This window comes from Rhodamnia argentea, chromosome 1, assembly GCF_020921035.1.
Source record: "Rhodamnia argentea isolate NSW1041297 chromosome 1, ASM2092103v1, whole genome shotgun sequence".
Lineage (NCBI taxonomy): Eukaryota > Viridiplantae > Streptophyta > Magnoliopsida > Myrtales > Myrtaceae > Rhodamnia > Rhodamnia argentea.
Window position 1 is genome coordinate 34589200 of NC_063150.1, and position 19635 is coordinate 34608834.

Below are 19635 nucleotides of genomic sequence, written 5' to 3' on the forward strand. Positions count from 1 at the left end.
AAGAAAGAAGAATAAAATACTCCGTAGTTCAGGAATTTCCTTTTTTTTTTGTCCAGTCTGTAAGTTCGTCCAGTTCCTTCTCAATTCTATTTTCAATCATACAGCATTAAAAACATGGTTAAAGGATATGCTTTTTCTATATTCTATAATTGCATTTGCTGTCCTCATCTTGCATGGATTACAGTAGTAATTCAAAATTTCCAGTGCTATCCTGAAAATGCCATACATTCCACGAGTACTATATGACTGAAACCTTGGCCAGGCAATGCCTTCAGTCCGCCTTCTGGCCGTTCATCTGGTTTCCAGGCTCATGTGAAGCAGGCGGATCAACAAGGAAAGTTTTTAAGATCTTGCACATCTCTTTGGGCTTCTCTGCATTGATGGCGTGCCCTGCATCCTTTATGACCACCAGTTGTGCATTTCCATCCACATGCCTGTTCAATGCAACAAAACGGACAGGGTAAACCAGACGGACACAATCCTGTAGTTTGATGACATGAAAGTGTAGGCAACACAGATCGGAGTGCGATAAAGTAGTAAAGAATGTCATCCATATTCCCTGAGTTCGTGAAATTCTGAGTCCCGTAACAACAATCGGTGGACAATGTGAATTTTTAAAATGAAGGGAGCTGTGTACTCGAACCAAATACATAGGATGTCTCCGTAAGTTTTCAAAAGAGGAAATTGAGAACGGCAGACTTTTTCAACTTGTTTGACAGAGTTCGGTAGGGTGAACAACTGCTTCGCCTGCCCGAGTCCTGTTAATTAATTCTTGCGGAACCTCATTACAGGCAAAAACTATCAGATAATCTAGACTCTAGCATCTTAATCGCTCCCTTCCCCATGCGAAAATGATCTCTAGTGCGACAGCACATCAAGATAGTATAGTAGGCTAACCGTTTCAATCTTTCAGCCAACTCCATCGGAAACACAACGTCGTGCTCCCCCCAAATGATCAATGGCGACTGCATCAAGAGTCCACTATGATTTAGCAAGATATAAGAGGTGTATAAAGGAAGAGATCAAGGACAGACTGACAGATAAGAAGCATAAACCTTAGCTAGCTTTGGTATGTTGGACAGTTTTCTGTCCTTGTGTAGGGCAACAATCAATTCCATCCTCTCCTGAAGATAATCTGTGCACATTACCTGCCACAAACATCAAAGTTTAAAGAGAGTATCCGCTAAATGTCCTGTTGGATCAATTAGAGAAGGTCTGGTTTGAATTTAAAGAAACATGTATCAGCAGTGTCCAGAACTCCACGAAAGTGACTCTAAACCCTTCTAATCTCCAGAAAATGACAATGACAAGCAAATCGGAACCACCGTCAACGGAATATGTATGCCTATTTAGCCTATGGAACGTGTGATGCCTTCTTAGTACCAACTGGATTACCGGCATCCATCCATATCAGCTGCACTTTCCCAGCACCACATGTCCGAATGCAGAAAACCAGAGGAGGTTCTGCCAAATCACTCACTCGAAAATGCCCACAAGATTGTTCTCCGTAAAACTGCCAATTCTTGAGGTAACAACAATCCATTAGAAACATCAATGCCACAACCATAACAAGCCAACAACGATGCCACGGGAATGTCACTTTTCGACATGATTATTATAGAAGCAGAGACTCGGAAAGAACTGAGTTTTAGCACGTTCAAGCAAAACTTACAATTCATTCTTGATCCTCTGTTGCAACAGTCGCTTGAAGACTCCATTCTTCTTTGCCATCGTGCTCCTTCCTGGTAAAAGATGTGTCATTTTCTTTTACTTGTTTGAGCCAACTGACTCTAGAAAAGTGACCTACTTTGCCAGGTATGTAGCATCATCCGCTACGCTTTTTGATGTCCTTATCACGATCTCGATGAGCTCCCCCTGGCTGAGTAGTTCTCACTGCTAATCGCCTCTGCCAGTTTTCATGTTCTTTCCACTATTTGCCATTCTGAGTACCACCATCATTTCTTCTATGGCTCTTGGAACCTCTTTTATTACTAAAGAGGGAACTACCATAATCCATGGTACATGCAAGTACCACGTTTTCATCAACATCAACAACATGTACGTGTTATGGCTGCTCATGCCCCATGTTTACTCGACATTCTGATTTGTAATGTCCGAATTCGTTACACCTAAAACACCTGACCTTTGATTTGTCAAGTGTTTTATATCTTCTAGTGGAATTGGAATTTCCACCTCTACCTCATCCACCTCCATGACCTCCAGCACCATGATGTCCTCCTCGAGTTGAGTGAGCGGTCCAGCTTTGCAAAGTTTGCTCGAGATATGAACCGACGAACTTTTGATTCATTCTTTACTCATGCGAGCATAATGAACCCATTAACCACTCCAACGTCATGGTTGATATATCCTGGCCTTCTTCAATTGCCACAACAACATAATCAAATATTTCAGTCAAAGACCTCAAGATTTTTTCTACGACTCATTCATCTTGGAGTTCTTCACCATTAACCCTCAATTGGTTAATGATGGTTTGCACATGATCAAAGTACGACGAGATAGATTCAGAGTTGTTCATGCGTAAAGACTCAAAATCACCTCAAAGTGTTTGAAGTCGAACTCGCTTCACGCGATTATCGCCCTTGTAAGATTTTTGCAAAATATCCCACGCTGTTTTGGCGGTTTCTGCACTCGATACTTTTCAAATATCATCTCCTCCATAGCTTCAAAGATCGCATATAATGCTTTCTGATCTTTCTTTCGGGTTTCCACCAATAAATCTTTCTCTGTCTTTCTCAAAGCATCGAATTCTTCGGCATCGGTTACTTCGGTGTAGCTATTCTTCACCGGGTTCCACAAATCCTGCGATTTGAACAGAACCTTCATCTAGACGGACCGATTGCTGAAATTCCTCTTGTTCAACTTTGAAATTTGCAATTGAACGGAACTGGTGGATGCCATAACTAGCTCTGATATCAATTGTAGAGTGCACAACCTTGCTAGGCATACCACACATAGGTAATGTGGAAATGTTGGAACGAAAAGATAGAGAAAGTTTTGGACGTTTGGTGGGGGGAACAAACAAATACACAACAGAGAGAGAATGATATTCCAAATGTATCTGCAAAAGCCTTACACATAGAGAAAATACACAAGCTTTGCTCCATAAGCTTGTTTACAAAAACTCTCTAACTCTCTATGAGAATATCGGTTGCGATGCCTCATTCCTTGAAGATCACCTTTGCATTTGGTGACTTCTATCTACTCTCACTCTATTTCTAAGTTACCCCACACACCACAAGCTTAATTCTAATCTTCATTTATAGAAGAATTTTTCTCCACATGAGGACTCCATTGCCATTGAAGTTTCGCCAACTTAAGAGTGAAACCAATCTACGGGAATTCTTCTTCTCAAAGCATAAGTCACAAACAGACAAATCTAACTTTTTGACCAAGACTTCTCTCTTTCATACGTGAGATAATCATTAAGAAATTCAATTTGGCTTTTTCTTCTTTGCTTAACTGACTTCATCATGCAATGAATGCGGTGGCCAAAAATTAACTTCCCTTCTCTATTCATATTCGGTGTTGGATTCCAACAGAGTCAGGATGTGAGGCTCGAGGAGATAGAAGCTCTTGTTTGGGAAGTGATGGAAGGGGTCCGCGGGAAGAAGATGAGGGAGAATGCCAGGAAGTGGAAAAAAAGAGCTGTGGAAGCCGCCGGTCGTGGAGGGTCATTGGGCAATGATTTCAATAGATTCATTAAGGAGGTTGTCCATTTGAATGATTAGGTTGAAACGAGGTATCACTATATTCCCATGTCTGCTGGAAATTTGTAGAAGAAACAAGAATAAAATGCTTCGTTTTCCTTTTCTTTGTAGTTCGTCCAGTTCCATCTCAATGCTATTTTCAATCATACGGCATTAAAAACATGGTTTTTTTTTTTTTCTGGTCGGAAAAGTAACATTTCATTTAAATAGGAAATTTAAATGGATAGATAAGGTGTGCTTCCGCACATAATAAATTCAAAAGAAGAGGATGGGGGAGTGAGTCCCAATATAAAGGTAGAGTATTACGGAGTTGGCCTTTAATGACCCAATCCGCAACATTATTATGAGTTCTAGAGCAATGGACTAAATGAAGGTTAGGCAAAAAAGTCAATAAACTGCTACACTCTTTGACTAAATCTTGTTCCTCCTACATGGGTTGCTCAGCACCAAGGACTTGTTGAACTAAAGACAGGACGTCAAATTCAACTACCCATTTCTAATCAAGCTGAGACAAGGGGTACAGAAGACTAGGGGTGTCAACGGGCCGGGTCGGGCCGTATCTCAGCCTTGCCCGAAACTTAACAATACCGAGCTCGGCCTAGCCCGGCCCGACCCAGCCCGAGCCCGAATTACATGTGCCCCAACTCTTTGGGCCGAGTCGGGTCAAGTCGGATTCTTTTTTTCTTTTTCTTTTTCTTTTTCTTTTTTAATTTTTGAAATCAAAATCACTTTACAAACCCATCGAATGAAAGAAAATAAAAATAAAAATAAATTTAACAAAAAATAAAACATGGGTGTTAAAAAAAGCTGGAGCCACCCGACCAAAAAAAGTTCAAAATTTGGGTTGATTTTCTGGCTGGGTCGGGCAGGGCCGGGTTAGGTCGGGTCGGGCGGGCGCAGGCTTTCTTGACACCCCAACAGAAGACCTTGCAACAAGCTTACGGTTTTAGCTTGAAGGGCTGACCTAGTCTTCACCATCTGAGCGAATGCCCCAATTAGCTTACCTGTTGAGTCTCAACACACGCCAGCGATGGCGCCAGAGTTTGATTCTTGGCGGAAAGAACGGTTGACGTTGAGCTTCAGAGACCCACACGCCAGCGGTACCCAGCTCGAAGGTAAATTGCTGCAAACTGTTGGGACTTTTTTTCTCTTTTTAATCCATCTCTCACAACTTGCATTCGAAGCTAGGGCCGCTGCTACGACTTCTCGTGGATCCGGTTTTTGGGCTCTAGAGATGGCCTTGTTCCTCGCCTTCCAGATATGCCACAATGTCTCTGTGATAAGCTCGAGCGAAGGTGAGTCCCTCACACTTTCGATGAAATTCATGAGCCATTGATCTATGCTTGAGGGGCCACGACTCGAGATCGGGAGCTGTAATGCTGAGTTCGTCTAGATTTCGCATGTCCGGGGGCGCAAGAGACAAACATGGTTAAAGATATGCTTTTTGTACATTCTATAATTGCATTTGCTGTCCTCATCTTGCACGGATTACAGCAATAATTCAAAAATTCAAGTGCTATCATGAAAATGCCGTACATTCCACGAGTACTATATGACTAAAACCTCTGCAGGGCAATACCTTCAGTCCGCCTTCCAACCGCTCATCTGGTTTCCGGGCTCATGTGGAGCGGGCAGACGAAAGTTTTCAAGCCAAGACCGCCCAATATTTTCTCTTTACAGCCTTTCCTTCCTTCCCGAGCTCATCCAAAGACGTCAAAGGCGTGAAAAGAAAGAAGAAGAAGGAAGGTGGGACCCTTTAAGAGAAAAAAAAAAAAAAGAAACAAACAAACTAAAAAGAGTTGGTCAAACAAAAAAAATAAAGACCTTTTGTAGAGTAGTGGGCCACACAAGAGAAGAGAATGGAGTGTTTAAGCCTAAGTAACAAGGGAAAAAGCGTGAGCCTTAAAAAGTTGGTAATTTCCTAAAAGTATTGGTAAGTTACTAACATGTTACCTGAAAAAAAAAAAAAAAGTAACCGCTGACATTTTATTTTCAATAGAAAATCAATGTCGTAGATGCAAAATACAGCTCAATTCTCTTTAAAAAGCACAAAATTTAGCTCGTGTCTTAATTTTGGTTCGAATATTTTTTTGTCTCATAATAAAATATCAACTATAGATCAGCTCTCTATTTTGGCCCAATTTTCTTTCTTGTTATAAAAAATTACCAACTTTAGCTCATATCCCGATGATGGGGCTGACCTTTTGTTGTCTTATGAAAAAGCACAAATTCTCATTTGGTGCTCAAATCTGACCCTTGTTAATTGAATATGTTTGTACTTTTTTTTTGTATCAAATAGCCTCTTCATGGGACCACGTGCCAACGTCGTACGAGGATGCTGGTCCATTTCACGAACTGGACAATCTCGCCGGCGGTCTTATTAGCCAATACGATGGTGATGCCGGTCAATTTCGAACAGCATGATCTTTTTGCCGTTTTGACTGTTCTTACCAAATACTTCTATTATGCACAACCCTACACTACATTTTCTGGCTATTTGTCAAAACGCACCGAGTGTCGTCGAGAAATATTTGGTAAGAATAATCAAAACGGCAAAAAGTTTTGTCTTTAGGTGATTTGTAGTTTAATATATATATTAAACTAGAACTGAGTTCAATTTCTCGAAAAAAGGTTCATCTCTCTCCTTCTCTTTTGGTAAATCCCAAGAATTTGTCCTTAGCAAATAGCTATTATCAAAGCTGACCCCTACAAAGATGAAGATTTACTTTTGAGATGATAATTTTGGACATATCCATGGTAGGAATTGTGATTTCTAAGGGCGCCCATGATAATTATTTTATTTTTTTATTGTTTTATTTTTTCTCAAAAATATATTTAGAACATAAATCTGTTCGGTAATGCAATTTCATTTTTTCTATTTTTGAAATAAATATTTTATCTAGAAATATATTTGGAACAAGAAATAAGATTTCTTCTCATCAATCACTTCCTCTCTCTCGTGTCCTTGTTGACTACCCCCCGTCAAAAGCTCGGCGGCTGCGGCTACTAGCAACCATTGCTATTATAATCAAATATGAGATCTTTATGATACAAAATGATTTCGCATATTGAATATTTTCTCACCTAAAGAATAGACCTATTATAATAATTATTAGATATTAAACAACGTTCTTATTTAAAAGCTTAAAATTTTAAAATGATTAATCGTGATTTCATAAAAGCTCACGTGCTATAAAAAATAAGGTCTTGAATTTACATCTATCCTTGTTGTAGACCATTGTAATAAAATATTAAATCGACTCAAGTTTCCACAACAGTCGGCGAAAAATAATTAATACGATAAGATTGTCGTTGTCGACCCTGATATTGTTTCATCAAGCATCAAATTGAATTGACCTTTCAAAGGCACAATTTACGTGTCCGAGGTAACTTGTCTTCTTCCAGGAATTTGCAGCCAGTCATACCTAAACGAGTAGAATTTTCCTAGGAACTCTAGGATTAGGGTAAAACAATGAAATGAACAAATCACCATATATAGATCAGTTCCAAGTTCCATAGCTCGATATGCACTTCTTTGATCTTGCCCTGGGGAGAGCCATGGCGATGGGTTCGTCATCCCAAGAATCAAGGAAACCCCATGCACTTGCACACGCCGTGTGCGTCCCCTTCCCGGCCCAAGGCCACATCAACCCCATGACCCAGCTCGCCCAGCTCCTCCACGCTCGCGGCGTCTTCATCACGTTCGTCAACACCGAGTTCAACCACCGCCGCCTCCTCCGCTCTAAGGGGCCCGACTCGCTCCGGAACCTGGAGAACTTCCGCTTTGAGACGATCCCAGATGGCCTCCCGCCGTCAGACCACGACGCGACGCAGGACCCCCCGGCCCTCTGCTACTCGACCCGGAAGAACTGCTTGGGCCCTTTCAAGGAATTGCTTGCCAGGATCAACAGCGACGAGGCTGTTCCGCCTGTAAGTTGTGTGATAGCAGATGGGGTGGCGAGCTTCGCCAGTAAAGCTGCGAGAGAGCTTGGAATCCCAGAGGTACGGTTCTGGACTGCCTCGGCTTGTGGGTTCATGGGTTATTTGCAGTACAGAGAGCTTGCTAACAGAGGGATCGTTCCATTCAAAGGTACTTTGTTTATTTCTTCATTATTGCTTCTCTCGGTTAAATTCACGCTAGATCTTTACTTGTTTATTTAGTTATCTCTCCCTTCGTGGGCTATTTCCATTCATCCGTTTCTCTTGTTAAATTTCTGGATTGGATCCTCACTACATGTTATGTGTAACAGATGAAGACTTCCTGAACAACGGGACACTCGACGATCCTGTTGACTGGATCCCCGGCATGAGAAACATCCGACTCCGGGACATCCCGAGCTTCATACGCACCACGGACCCCAACGACATCATGTTGAACTACGCAGAAGAAGAAGCGCAGCACTGCCTGAAATCATCTGCTATCTTGTTCAACACCTTCAATGAGCTCGAACACGAAGTACTGGAGAAAATCGCAGACATGTCCCGTCGAATTTACTGTACCGGGCCGCTTTCCTTCCTCGTCCAGGACATTCCTTCGAGCTCGGTCAAGTCTTTCAGGTCGAATCTGTGGAAGGAAAACTACAGCTGCCTCAAATGGCTCGATCAAAGGGAAGCCGAGTCGGTTGTGTATGTGAACTATGGGAGTGTCACTGTCATGACTGAGGAACACCTGAGGGAGTTTGCCTGGGGGCTTGCAAATAGCAAGCACCCATTTTTGTGGGTGGTCAGGCCTGATGTTGTAATGGGTGATTCTACAATTCTGCCTCAGGAGTTCCTGGAGGAAGTGAAAGACAGAGGGTTCTTGACGAGCTGGTGTCCGCAGGATCGAGTCCTGAGTCATGGTTCAATTGGCGCTTTCCTAACGCACTGTGGGTGGAATTCTACCTTGGAAGGTATCTGCGAAGGGGTTCCTCTCATTTGCTGGCCGTTCTTTGCCGAGCAACAGACAAACTGTCGGTACGCATGTACAGATTGGGGGATCGGCATGGAAGCGAACCAAGAAGTGAGGCGCGAAGAGATAGAAGCTCTTGTTCGGGAAGTGATGGACGGGGTCGGCGGGAAGAAGCTGAGGGAGAATGCTAAGAAGTGGAAAGAGAGAGCAGTGGAAGCCGCTGGTCGCGGAGGGTCATCGCACAACGACTTCAACAGATTCATTAAGGAGGTTGTCCATTTGAATGATTAGGTTAAAAACGAGTTATCACCATATTCCCATGTCTGCCAGAAATATATTGAAGAAAGAAGAATAAAATACCCCGTAGTTCAGGAATTTCCTTATTTTTTTTGTCCAGTCTGTAAGTTCGTCCAGTTCCTTCTCAATTCTATTTTCAATCATACAGCATTAAAAACATGGTTAAAAGATATGCTTTTTCTATATTCTATAATTGCATTTGCTGTCCTCATCTTGCATGGATTACAGTAGTAATTCAAAATTTCCAGTGCTATCCTGAAAATGCCATACATTCCACGAGTACTATATGACTGAAACCTTGGCCAGGCAATGCCTTCAGTCCGCCTTCTGGCCGTTCATCTGGTTTCCAGGCTCATGTGAAGCAGGCGGATCAACAAGGAAAGTTTTTAAGATCTTGTACATCTCTTTGGGCTTCTCTGCATTGATGGCGTGCCCTGCATCCTTTATGACCACCAGTTGTGCATTTCCGTCCACATGCCTGTTCAATGCAACAAAACGGACAGGGTAAACCAGAAGGACACAATCCTGTAGTTTGATGACATGAAAGTGTAGGCAACACAGATCGGAGTGCGATAAAGTCGTAAAGAATGTCATCCATATTCCCTGAGTTCGTGAAATTCTGAGTCCCGTAACAACAATCGGTGGACAATGTGAATTTTTAAAATGAAGGGAGCTGTGTACTCGAACCAAATACATAGGATGTCTCCGTAAGTTTTCAAAAGAGGAAATTGAGAACGGCAGACTTTTTCAACTTGTTTGACAGAGTTTGGTAGGGTGAACAACTGCTTCGCCTGTCCGAGTCCTGTTAATTAATTCTTGCGGAACCTCATTACAGGCAAAAACTATCAGATAATCTAGACTCTAGCATCTTAATCGCTCCCTTCCCCATGCGAAAATGATCTCTAGTGCGACAGCACATCAAGATAGTATAGTAGGCTAACCGTTTCAATCTTTCAGCCAACTCCATCGGAAACACAACGTCGTGCTCCCCCCAAATGATCAGCGGCGACTGCATCAAGAGTCCACTATGATTTAGCAAGATTAAAGGGGTTTATAAAGGAAGAGATCAAGGACAGACTGACAGATAAGAAGCATAAACCTTAGCTAGCTTTGGTATGTTGGACAGTTTTCTGTCCTTGTGTAGGGCAACAATCAATTCCATCCTCTCCTGAAGATAATCTGTGCACATTACCTGCCACAAACATCAAAGTTTAAAGAGAGTATCCGCTAAATGTCCTGTTGGATCAATTAGAGATGGTCTGGTTTGAATTTAAAGAAACATGTAACAGCAGTGTCCATAACTCCACGAAAGTGACTCTAAACCCTTCTAATCTCCAGAAAATGACAATGACAAGCAAATTGGAACCACCGTCAACGGAATATGTATGCCTATTTAGCCTATGGAACGTGTGATGCCTTCTTAGTACCAACTGGATTACCAGCATCCATCCATATCAGCTGCACTTTCCCAGCACCACATGTCCGAATGCAGAATACCGAGGAGGTTCTGCCAAATCACTCACTCGAAAATGCCCTCAAGATTGTTCTCCGTAAAACTGCCAATTCTTGAGGTAACTACAATCCATTAGAAACATCAATGCAGCAACCATAACAAGCCAGCGACGATGCCACGGGGAATGTCACTTTTCGACATCATTATTATAGAAGCAGAGACTCGGAAAGAACTGAGTTTTAGCACGTTCAAGCAAAACTTACAATTCATAAGTCCAGTCCGACAGGGGAACATGACATTATCTACGATGAACATTTTACTCACATCGATGAAGTCCTGGAGGAAGCAAGTGGGCATCCGCTTGGGCGGCCGGTGGAACGCAACGCGGATCAAGTCCCGGACCTTCTCCGGCTGCTGGGGCAGCAGCACGCTCACCGCCTCGTCCACGCTCCGAACCCTGAACATCCCCTCCTCCATGTCCTTATCCTCCAGGCACACCCCCGCGCAGATTAGCACCAATTTATCCACCTTCTCCCCGAATTGGACAGCCATGCTGTACGCCACGAACCCTCCGTAGCTCATCCCCACCACATTCATCTTCTTCACCCCCATCGCCTCCATCAGAGCAGCCACGCACTGGGCTTGGAACTGCTCGCTACGCTCGGGCCTCGTCGTGTAGGAGTCCCCGAAGAAGATGAGGTCGGGGACGTAGACGTTGAAGCGGGCGGCGAGCGGGGAGACAAAGTCGTTCCACTGCCACATTGCGTTGGCCCCGATGCCGTGGAGGAGAAGGAGGTCGGGCCTCGCCGGCTTGGGCCTCCTGGGGACCCAGCAATGCATCACCGTGCCGTCGCCGAGGTCGGTGAGGGTGAACTTGAGGCCCGACTGCGAGAAGGAGAAGCGGAGGCACCGGTCCCTCGTCGCCGTGAAGCTGAAGCACTTGGCCATCGGGAACGAAGCTTAAAGCTCGAAGCTTTTCTCTCTGTCTCTGCCTCTCTCCCCTCTCTCTAGTAGAAAGAAACAGAGCTCAATCAATGGGTGGGTGGGATGGATGCCGATTGCAGAGCGGTCTCGTGAAGTGGGGAAGGACGACGACGACATTTTTCAAAGGGTCGGATTGGTCAACCTCGTGGCCGAGGCAGAGCCACTCTGCGGCTGCCGAGTAATGGTCGTGGTCGCACCATTCAAACTTGCAGGAAGAAACGGATGCAAACAAGTTTGGCCGGCGAGGTCATAAAGTCTTCGTCGCTAATTTGCTAAATTAATTCATCAATCAACTAGCTAATTGGATAGGAAAATCGGATTTGTGCCAGCTTGATCTCCACCCACATGGAAAGGGGATGTAAATGAAAATTAGTTTTTTCTCAATTATATGAAAAGTGAAAAGGCAACAAAAGTCCTCCGTGTTAATTTTTAAATCTAATTTCGGTTCGACCCTAATAATCGTGGCATTCACAATTATCTCAAGACAATACCGTTATGCATCGACAAGGGACACTCTTTTTAGAAGTGATTGTACAAAAATAAGTTTGATCTGGAAGAACAACAAAATAGTTCTTGAATTTTAGTATAATATGCAATATCGTTTACTTAACTCCGGCCCAATATGCAATATGTTCGGTGTGATCCATGAACTATTGAAAAAATGTTCAATTTAACCATTAGAACGAAAGGATTAAATTGAATATTTACCTATAGTTCAGTGACTACATTGAGCAAATAAAAAATTTAATAATGACATTATATATTAAATCAATGTTCAAGGATCATACCGCACAAATTAAAAATTCAGCCACGACAATGTAAATCCGGCTAAGTTCAGGAACTGTTTGGGTTTTTTTCAACCCTTTTGATTTCCGAAAAAGTCTTTCACGTTCCCGCTGTCTGTGCACCAGTCTTCTTGAGCAGCCTCATGGTAGTTGGTAAGTCAAAATTGTCGGTCTTGATTGAAATAATGGGATCGGATGACGACATCACTAAGACGAATAAAATAATCATGTGCTCGTTTAACTGTATTTCCATCCGTCAATGGTCAAGATTGGCTGGGGATGACCGACTTGTTTTCTTCTCTTTCCGGTTTTGAGGTGGTGGGTAGCGACCAACCCCGTCCTTTGACCCTCCGTCACCGCCGAGACGAAGTCGAACGGTGAATCCGGCGTTAGGACATCCAATGCAGCACGTTCTATTGCATTTAAAGAGAGACAAAGACGTAAAACCTTAAAACCTCTTTCGGTTACTAACAATTGGAATTGGACCGATGGACTAAATTTGAACCCTCATGCTGTCGGTTTGTAGGGGGTGATCGCTTGGCCATTCCAGCTCGAGCACGGCATCCCTAGACCCGAAATGACTAGGCCCTTGCTCAGGTAGTGTCCAGTGGTGGTACCGAATTTTATTAAACATTTTTTTAACGTAATTTGTATGTGATAGCTTCCCCTTTAAATTATTTAAAGATTTACTTCATTAGTGATCAATTGAATGAGTGCTTCTCACTAATTTTCCTCAATTAATATCTGTATTATTTTTAAAACTTGGTAAAAAAAATAGATTGAATTTTTTCACCACGAGGAACTTAATTTAATTTAAATTAATAGAAAAACGCCGTTACTTGGAATTTTATCGAGAAAGAAATGGTACACGGACATCAGCCAAAGTCTTGAATTAAAAATCTACTCCACGGCCTTCTTTTCAACAGACTTAGGTATGGATGGGAACAAATGAGCCCACTAGGAGATAAATCATAAATTTGTAAATAAAAATAGAAAAAAACAAAAGTGGATGTCGTATGTTTTATTCCACATGTCAATATATCTATGTTCTTCTCTAAAAATAAAAATAATGCCATAAGAACAGTTCTAGGCAACGATTAAACTAGTTGTGATTTGGAGAGGTTCGGACCGCGCTTGGTCTTCTAGATTTCTAATCAGAATAGAACTAGATATGATAAGATAAGAAATCATTGAATTATGTTACATCCTATCTACTATTCGGTGAACTGCAAATTTAAAATCGGATATTTTTATGTCCAATCATATCCATCGTTTGGTAGAAACTGAATATCAACATAAATGACACATATACCCCTACAAAGTGCCCATGAAATAATACCGATCTTGTCATCATAAAAATAATTTTCCATGATTTAGCATTATTATAAACTATTCTTCGTGGCCAAAAATGACAAAAATTGCATTTCCTTTCATCGATATGTTTACGCAAGCATTTTTTTTCTTTTCAAACTCGTGTAATAAATTAATTAAAGGCTGAAGTAACAATTGTTATTCTTGAAGCAATGGACTAATAAGGTTTGCTACTATTTCTTCAAGACTATCTAGAAACGCATTTTCTTCATCTGTGGCCCATACACATCGGTCTCTCTTTGTTCCAGTCAATTTGAGCCATGTGCAATAAGAATCATATTCCATGTGACTACAATGCGGTAGACGCACAAATTCAATAAATAGAACATCCTAAAATGAATATTTTGCAAGCTAATAGTGATAACCAAAATAGCCCACCATGTGCTTGCACATCACGAGCATGATACAAACCATACTGTAAAACATTCACTCCCAAATTCATGGCTGGATGAATTGCAGGTTTCCCAATGGACGAGGCCCCTGGATTTTGTTCTCATGGTCATCATTGACTAGTCATGCCATTAAAATTGGTGACATGAGTATTGTCTCTCACAAGTAATGCTATGTTTATTTGAATTCTAAGGGCAATTAGTAAATTCAGAGTATTCACGGCAATCATAACAGTAAATGATGAACGTACTGCTATTGGGGCAGCACCACAGCGCCACTTATTAACAGCATTCTTCAGATTAGTTACAGTAGCCATATAACCATTCAAGCCAGCAGCTAGAATATGGCAGCAGATATGCCAAGACCACAATTCAGTGACATAATCAAATCAGTATTTGAGTCGCTGAGAACTAAGTAAACCGAAGCATCAAGGGAAAGAAAACTCCCATGGACGTTTTACTGGATAGAGTACGCGCAGCTGGTTGAAGAACAAGAAGTGGCTATACAGGAAAATGCACCCAATCGACTCTAGTAATCAAAGAGAAAGAAAGGAGGTCTTTACCAGATTCGAATGCGTCTATACAGTGAAGGGACTAATTCACCAGAAAATTAATACAAAGAAGTCATCAAACACAATTGACGGGGCAATCTCAAGAAAAACAACGTCATGTTTCAATTCACAGAGAACCGAACAGAGAGACTCCACCACCGAAAAAAAAAAAAAAGAACGAAAGAAAAAATTGCAATCCAAAAGACAAAAGAAACAAGAAGAGAAAGAGAGAAACAAAGCCAGACCACAAACGATTACACCATGAAAGCCATAAATACAAACTAAGGAAGGAACTAAAGAACCTTGTAAAGCCTGCCAATTTGGCTGCAGGGAGAGAGGGAGAAAGACAAAATCTCACAAGGAAGCAAAATCGCCTGTGGCTCTTTGCCAGGGATGGAGCTTGAATTCATCAGATTATTGCTATGGAGAGGAAGACGTTTCGACTCTCGCTGCTTTGGTGACATGTTTTTGTGAAACTTTAACGTGAGAGGAGTTGTGTGTGAACAAAGGAGAAGGAAAAGGAAAGCGTAGGGTTTTCTAAAATATAGTTGGAAGAGAGAAATCCTGTCCAGATCTATCCCACCCCCCTCCCTAGGATTTTTTTATCCGGTCCATATCCCCTTTATATCCGACTTTATCCTGTCCAGGACATTTACCAAACATAGGATAGGATAAAACATATCTTATCCTAACTTTTATCTGGACAACCAAATGCAGCCTCTGGGTTGCGAGATATCCCCAAATACAAAGTTCGAAGGGAAACTTACCAAAACACTCCTCCTACATGAAGAGTGCACAGACAATTTTGTCTTTAACCAACGAGCTTCGAGCATTCTGTGCAACAACTTTGCCGTGTTGAGCTCGGGCTGAGCCATCTGAAGATATTGAGGAGCCGTAGCACCTCCGGGAACTTATCAATCAAGAGAGAACACTAATATTAACAAAAACGTCTTCCATCAAGACTGTTGAAAAGCACAGGCAACCGAATAACTGGGACATCATCTACAGTTAAAAAATACAAATAGTTGATGGAACACAATGGGGATGTAGTGTCGCCGCCTCACCTGACGAAACAGCATCGACAAACCTCAACTGGCCAGTGCTTGCGGATCTTGAAGTTCTCCTGCTGCTCACACTCTCCATAGCCTTTTGTTTGCTTCTCATCGGATTACGTTTGCTTGATTGCAATGTAATTACTTGGGAAGTGCACCCTGCAATCTAATGTAATAGGTATTAGTCCACAGCTAAAGAGCAACTATCAAGAGCAAAATTCACCAATGCCACAAAACTCGTGTGAAATGGATGTCCAACAAAAGAGAACACCCTGGTAAAAACTGCAAGGAATATGGCAACATGATGGTAGCTTAATATTGGCAAGTTTACTCACTGACAGACAAAAGGAAGCACCATGGTCATGTCAGAAATCTGCTTCAGCTACCAATGACAATAATTGCAGCATGACATCCATTGCATCAATTCGAAATTCCTTGATTCTCTGAGCTAGAAAATAAGCATCAGTTGATGCAAAACATACAGGATACTATAAAGAAAAGTAAGATTACTAAGAAATTGCTGTCATGCCTAACCAATTTTGCTTCATTTAGTTCACTATATGGTTAAATCAGCAATATTGTTATGTGGTAAATTGAGTATTCAAATAACTGAGAGCCCGGTAGATACAATAGAGTCTATTCATAAGTAATTTATTCGGTCTTCAGCTGGGTCTTATGTACTATGAACCCAGCACTCATGTAAGTTGTGCACAAGCATCAACATACATAAAAGTGCAGAAAATTACCTTTAACCTTCCAGCATCCTACACCCAGAACCAAAGATCACTCCCAAACCACCGGTACCAGCATTCTCCCCACCTCAGCAAGCGAAAGCAAGATGAGCTATCATTTCTATGCCAAGGGGAAAAACAAGAACAATCTCGAATTCTTTCTTCTGATGAAACTATTTGTTAGTTGATAAAGTTGCCAGCATAAAGCGACAGCAATTCTCACCCTAAGTCGAATGTAAAGTAAACTTCCGATCCCAACTCAACCACCTTTGATCTCATCAGCCCCTGGACCAATGATGTCTGATCAAGAGGAATGCTGGCTTCCCCATGCTATCGTACTCTGACATAGTTCTCCTGTAATTGTACAAGCAACATGCATTCCTTATTGTCATACCGATATGGCCAAAAAGGTGAGAGCACTAACATGTTTACTCAATGCAAAGGATTAAAAAAAGGATTGACCAAGAATCTGCAAACAACTGGAAAGATGGAAAGGAATCACTAGCATTCCTTCCTTCAGTATACTTGAAAGTTAGAGGAGAACCTCACTCAAACTGCAAAAAAGATTAAAATGCAAGCTTTACCAATATAGCTCGATTTTCGCAGGCAGGTCCACCTTTGAGCAAGTCTGTATTTGGCGAGCCTACCTCACTGAAACTGAGTAGCAGCATTTCATCACAGTCATTGGCTTGTTTCGTCTCAAAGAACAACATACTTTTAAGAACACTACTCCAGTTATGTGGCACTCCAGGCTGCTCGCTTCTGCACACCCCCACCTTTCATCATTTCCCTGACCATCTCCGCCTCTTCCCATCTCCCCATGGAACTACACATATTGGAAAGCAACACGTAATATCCGTCATTATCTGGTTCAGATTGAATCGCATGGCTTGCAACCCTCATTCCGACCTCCAGTTTTTCGTGGATGGCACAAGCACTCAATAGAGCCCCCCATACACCACCATCGGGGGGTACAGGCATTGAAAGAACCAACTCTTCAGCTCCTTGCAGATCCCCAGACTTGCTAAGAAGATCTACCATGGAAGTATAGTGCTTTAAGTTCGGTTCAATGGAATAATGCTGCATTCTAGAAAAGAGATGCTTCCCTTCTTCAGTAAGACCGGCATGTGCACAGGCTGACAGAAGTCCAAGAAAAGTGAGTGCGTTTGGTCTAACCTTTGAATCCTCCATCAGCTGGAAAATCTCAACGGCAGATTTTGCATGTCCATGCGTTCCATAACCAGAAATCATAACATTCCAAGAAATGATGTCCCTCTCCTTCATTAGGTCGAATAATTCACGTGCTTTGTCAAGTTTTCCACATTTTGCATACATATGAACTAATGCAGTTGAAAGAGGAAGGTTAATTTCAATCATTTCTTCCTCCAGATACCGGTGGATCCTTTCTCCTTTCTCTGATGAAGCCAGATTAGCACTGGCTGCAAGCACGCTGACTAACGTTGCGGAGTTGGGCTTCATATCCTCTGATACCATTCTATCAAAAAGAGCAATGGCACCTTCATAACGCTTATTATGAACATATGATGACATTGCAGTGTTCCATGAGACAATATCTCTCTTCATCCTAGAAAAAATTCTTTGTACAACTGCCAAATTACCCGACCTACCATAGAAACCTATGAGTGAATTGGCAACTGAGGCATTCCCATCAATTGATCTTCTGATGGCATAACAATGAACCGACTTGCCCAGAATGGTCGCTCCTAATTTTAAACATGAAGAAATGACAGAAACCAAACAATCTGAATCGGGTTCGACGCCTAGATGCTGCATATTCTTAAAGTACAGTACACAATTCTCTTCCATTCCCAACTTCCCACATCCTGAAACCATAATGTTCCATGGCTCTTTCGCAAGTTCATGCACTCTACTGGCAAAAAGCTTATCAGCAACATTTAAGAGCCCAAACTTACAATACATGGACAATAAAGCATTGCGAACAATCTGATCCTCATCTAACAGATAATGTCTCCTTATAAGTAACCCATGAAACGTCCTCCCTTCTGAGACACTCATGGTATTGGCGAAACCCAAAAGTACGCAACTAGTAACAATTCCATCTGGATATGTTCCATTGAATTGCATTTGAAGAAACAAAGACAAGCACTCTGCCATATGTCCGGACCTTGCATACACACTGATTACTGATGTCCATGAGAGAACATCCTTATTGACAATCTCACAAAATGATGAATGAGCCTCTTCAGGGGAATCGCATCTCGAGTACATAGACAGAGCTGAACACTTAACAACTTCAGAACACAAAAGTCCACTTTTTACCGCTAAACCATGAAGACAACGACCTTCTGATACTGCACCCAGATTCCCAGAAGCTTGAAAACCACCCTCCATGGTCCTAAAATTGGGTCTCTCATTTAACCCGCCTAACCTTAGCATCTTGCGCAAACTCGTCAATGCCTTCTCATTTTCCCCATTCTGAACGTACCCAATTAAAAGCGCCGTCCAAGCCACCACGTCTCGCACGCGTATTTCATCAAACACCAAAGAGGCATCCGTCAAATCGCCACACTTCGAGTACATGTACACAAAAGAAGATCCGACAGCCGAACTTCCCCCAAAAAGACCACATTTACACGTTAAAGCGTGGACCCACATCCCATAATTCAGCGAACCAATGTCTGCGCAGGCGGCCACGACCATGGGGATCGTAAACTGGTCGGGCAGCTCATTCGCCGCCCGCATTCGCGAATAAAACTGGATGGCCCGAGAGTAGACGGCATTTGAGAAGTGGGTTTTGATGATGGAGTTCCAAAGAAAGACGTCCTTCGGCTCTACTTGATCAAACACTCGGGTCGAGCATGTGGGTCGGTTGAGAGACGCGTACAGAGAGATTAGCTTCGCCGCAATGAACACGTTCTCGGAATGGCCGGTCGTTATGACGAAGCAGTGGGATTGGAGGAGAGACGACGGCGGAGTGGTGTGGCTCGAGAGGATGGAGTCGAGGCGAGAGTGAATGTAGTCGGAATTCGAGAGCGCCGAGAGTGGGAAAGATGAGAAGAAGCGTTTAGGGAGATGAGCGGTTCGCAGAGCGAGCAGCATCAGAATGACGCGTTAATCGTATGGGTGTCCTTGCAATGGAGAAGTTGGAATTGTTCGAGCACAGCGTTAATGGAGGAAACTGCTGCACGCTTGCATTTAGCATTGCTCCAAATACGATGCTGAAGAAGAAGCCCTGACGAATTGTTTGGTCTAGGGGTGAGCAAATCGAACCACTCGGATTGGGATCGCGCGGATCGGACCAGGACCGGCAATCCAGTTCTCGATTCTAGAGAAAGTAATCCAATTCCCAATTTTAGGATCCTAAGATCGGACCGTCCGGAACGGACCAATCGAATTTTTTTTATTTAAAAAAAGTTACCCT

General features: G+C 42.5%; 3 protein-coding genes and 1 long non-coding RNA gene across 9 annotated transcripts; 2 read left to right on the forward strand and 2 right to left on the reverse strand.

Moving 5' to 3' along the window:
* Nucleotides 1-118: 118 nt before the first annotated feature.
* Nucleotides 119-11572, reverse strand: LOC115731859 (pimeloyl-[acyl-carrier protein] methyl ester esterase). Of its 2 annotated transcripts, none has more exons than XM_048275928.1 (4): nucleotides 10694-11572; nucleotides 10016-10108; nucleotides 9858-9925; nucleotides 119-434 (listed from the first exon to the last, which is right to left on the reverse strand). In XM_048275928.1, exons 1-4 carry the CDS (start codon nucleotides 11315-11317, stop codon nucleotides 272-274), a joined length of 948 nt encoding a protein of 315 aa, XP_048131885.1. In that variant the 5' UTR covers nucleotides 11318-11572; the 3' UTR covers nucleotides 119-271. The 2 variants fall into 2 exon arrangements, with proteins under 2 accessions (XP_048131885.1, XP_048131883.1); XM_048275926.1 differs by lacking the exon at nucleotides 119-434 and adding an exon at nucleotides 9082-9394 and having other exon boundaries at nucleotides 10694-11570.
* LOC115731858 (linamarin synthase 1-like) lies at nucleotides 7211-8975 on the forward strand. The gene is made up of 2 exons (XM_048275908.1): nucleotides 7211-7818; nucleotides 7979-8975. Exons 1-2 carry the CDS (start codon nucleotides 7254-7256, stop codon nucleotides 8908-8910), a joined length of 1497 nt encoding a protein of 498 aa, XP_048131865.1. The 5' UTR covers nucleotides 7211-7253; the 3' UTR covers nucleotides 8911-8975.
* A 1528-nt stretch (nucleotides 11573-13100) lies between the features above and the next one.
* On the forward strand, nucleotides 13101-15433 carry LOC125312588. Its single transcript, XR_007196631.1, has 2 exons — nucleotides 13101-13259; nucleotides 15167-15433. It is a non-coding gene; the product is annotated as an uncharacterized LOC125312588 (long non-coding RNA).
* LOC115738973 (pentatricopeptide repeat-containing protein At4g39952, mitochondrial) lies at nucleotides 15178-19450 on the reverse strand. 5 transcript variants are annotated; one of them, XM_048270973.1, is made up of 6 exons: nucleotides 16922-19450; nucleotides 16817-16860; nucleotides 16248-16586; nucleotides 15837-15944; nucleotides 15514-15660; nucleotides 15218-15359 (listed from the first exon to the last, which is right to left on the reverse strand). In XM_048270973.1, the coding sequence occupies exon 1, from the start codon at nucleotides 19311-19313 to the stop codon at nucleotides 16968-16970; it is 2346 nt and encodes a 781-aa protein (XP_048126930.1). In that variant the 5' UTR covers nucleotides 19314-19450; the 3' UTR covers nucleotides 15218-15359; nucleotides 15514-15660; nucleotides 15837-15944; nucleotides 16248-16586; nucleotides 16817-16860; nucleotides 16922-16967. The 5 variants fall into 5 exon arrangements, with proteins under 5 accessions (XP_048126934.1, XP_048126930.1, XP_048126924.1 ...); XM_048270967.1 differs by having other exon boundaries at nucleotides 16248-16353; nucleotides 16456-16586; nucleotides 16817-19450; XM_048270977.1 differs by having other exon boundaries at nucleotides 15178-15324; nucleotides 16817-19450.
* Between the last annotated feature and the right edge of the window lie 185 nt (nucleotides 19451-19635).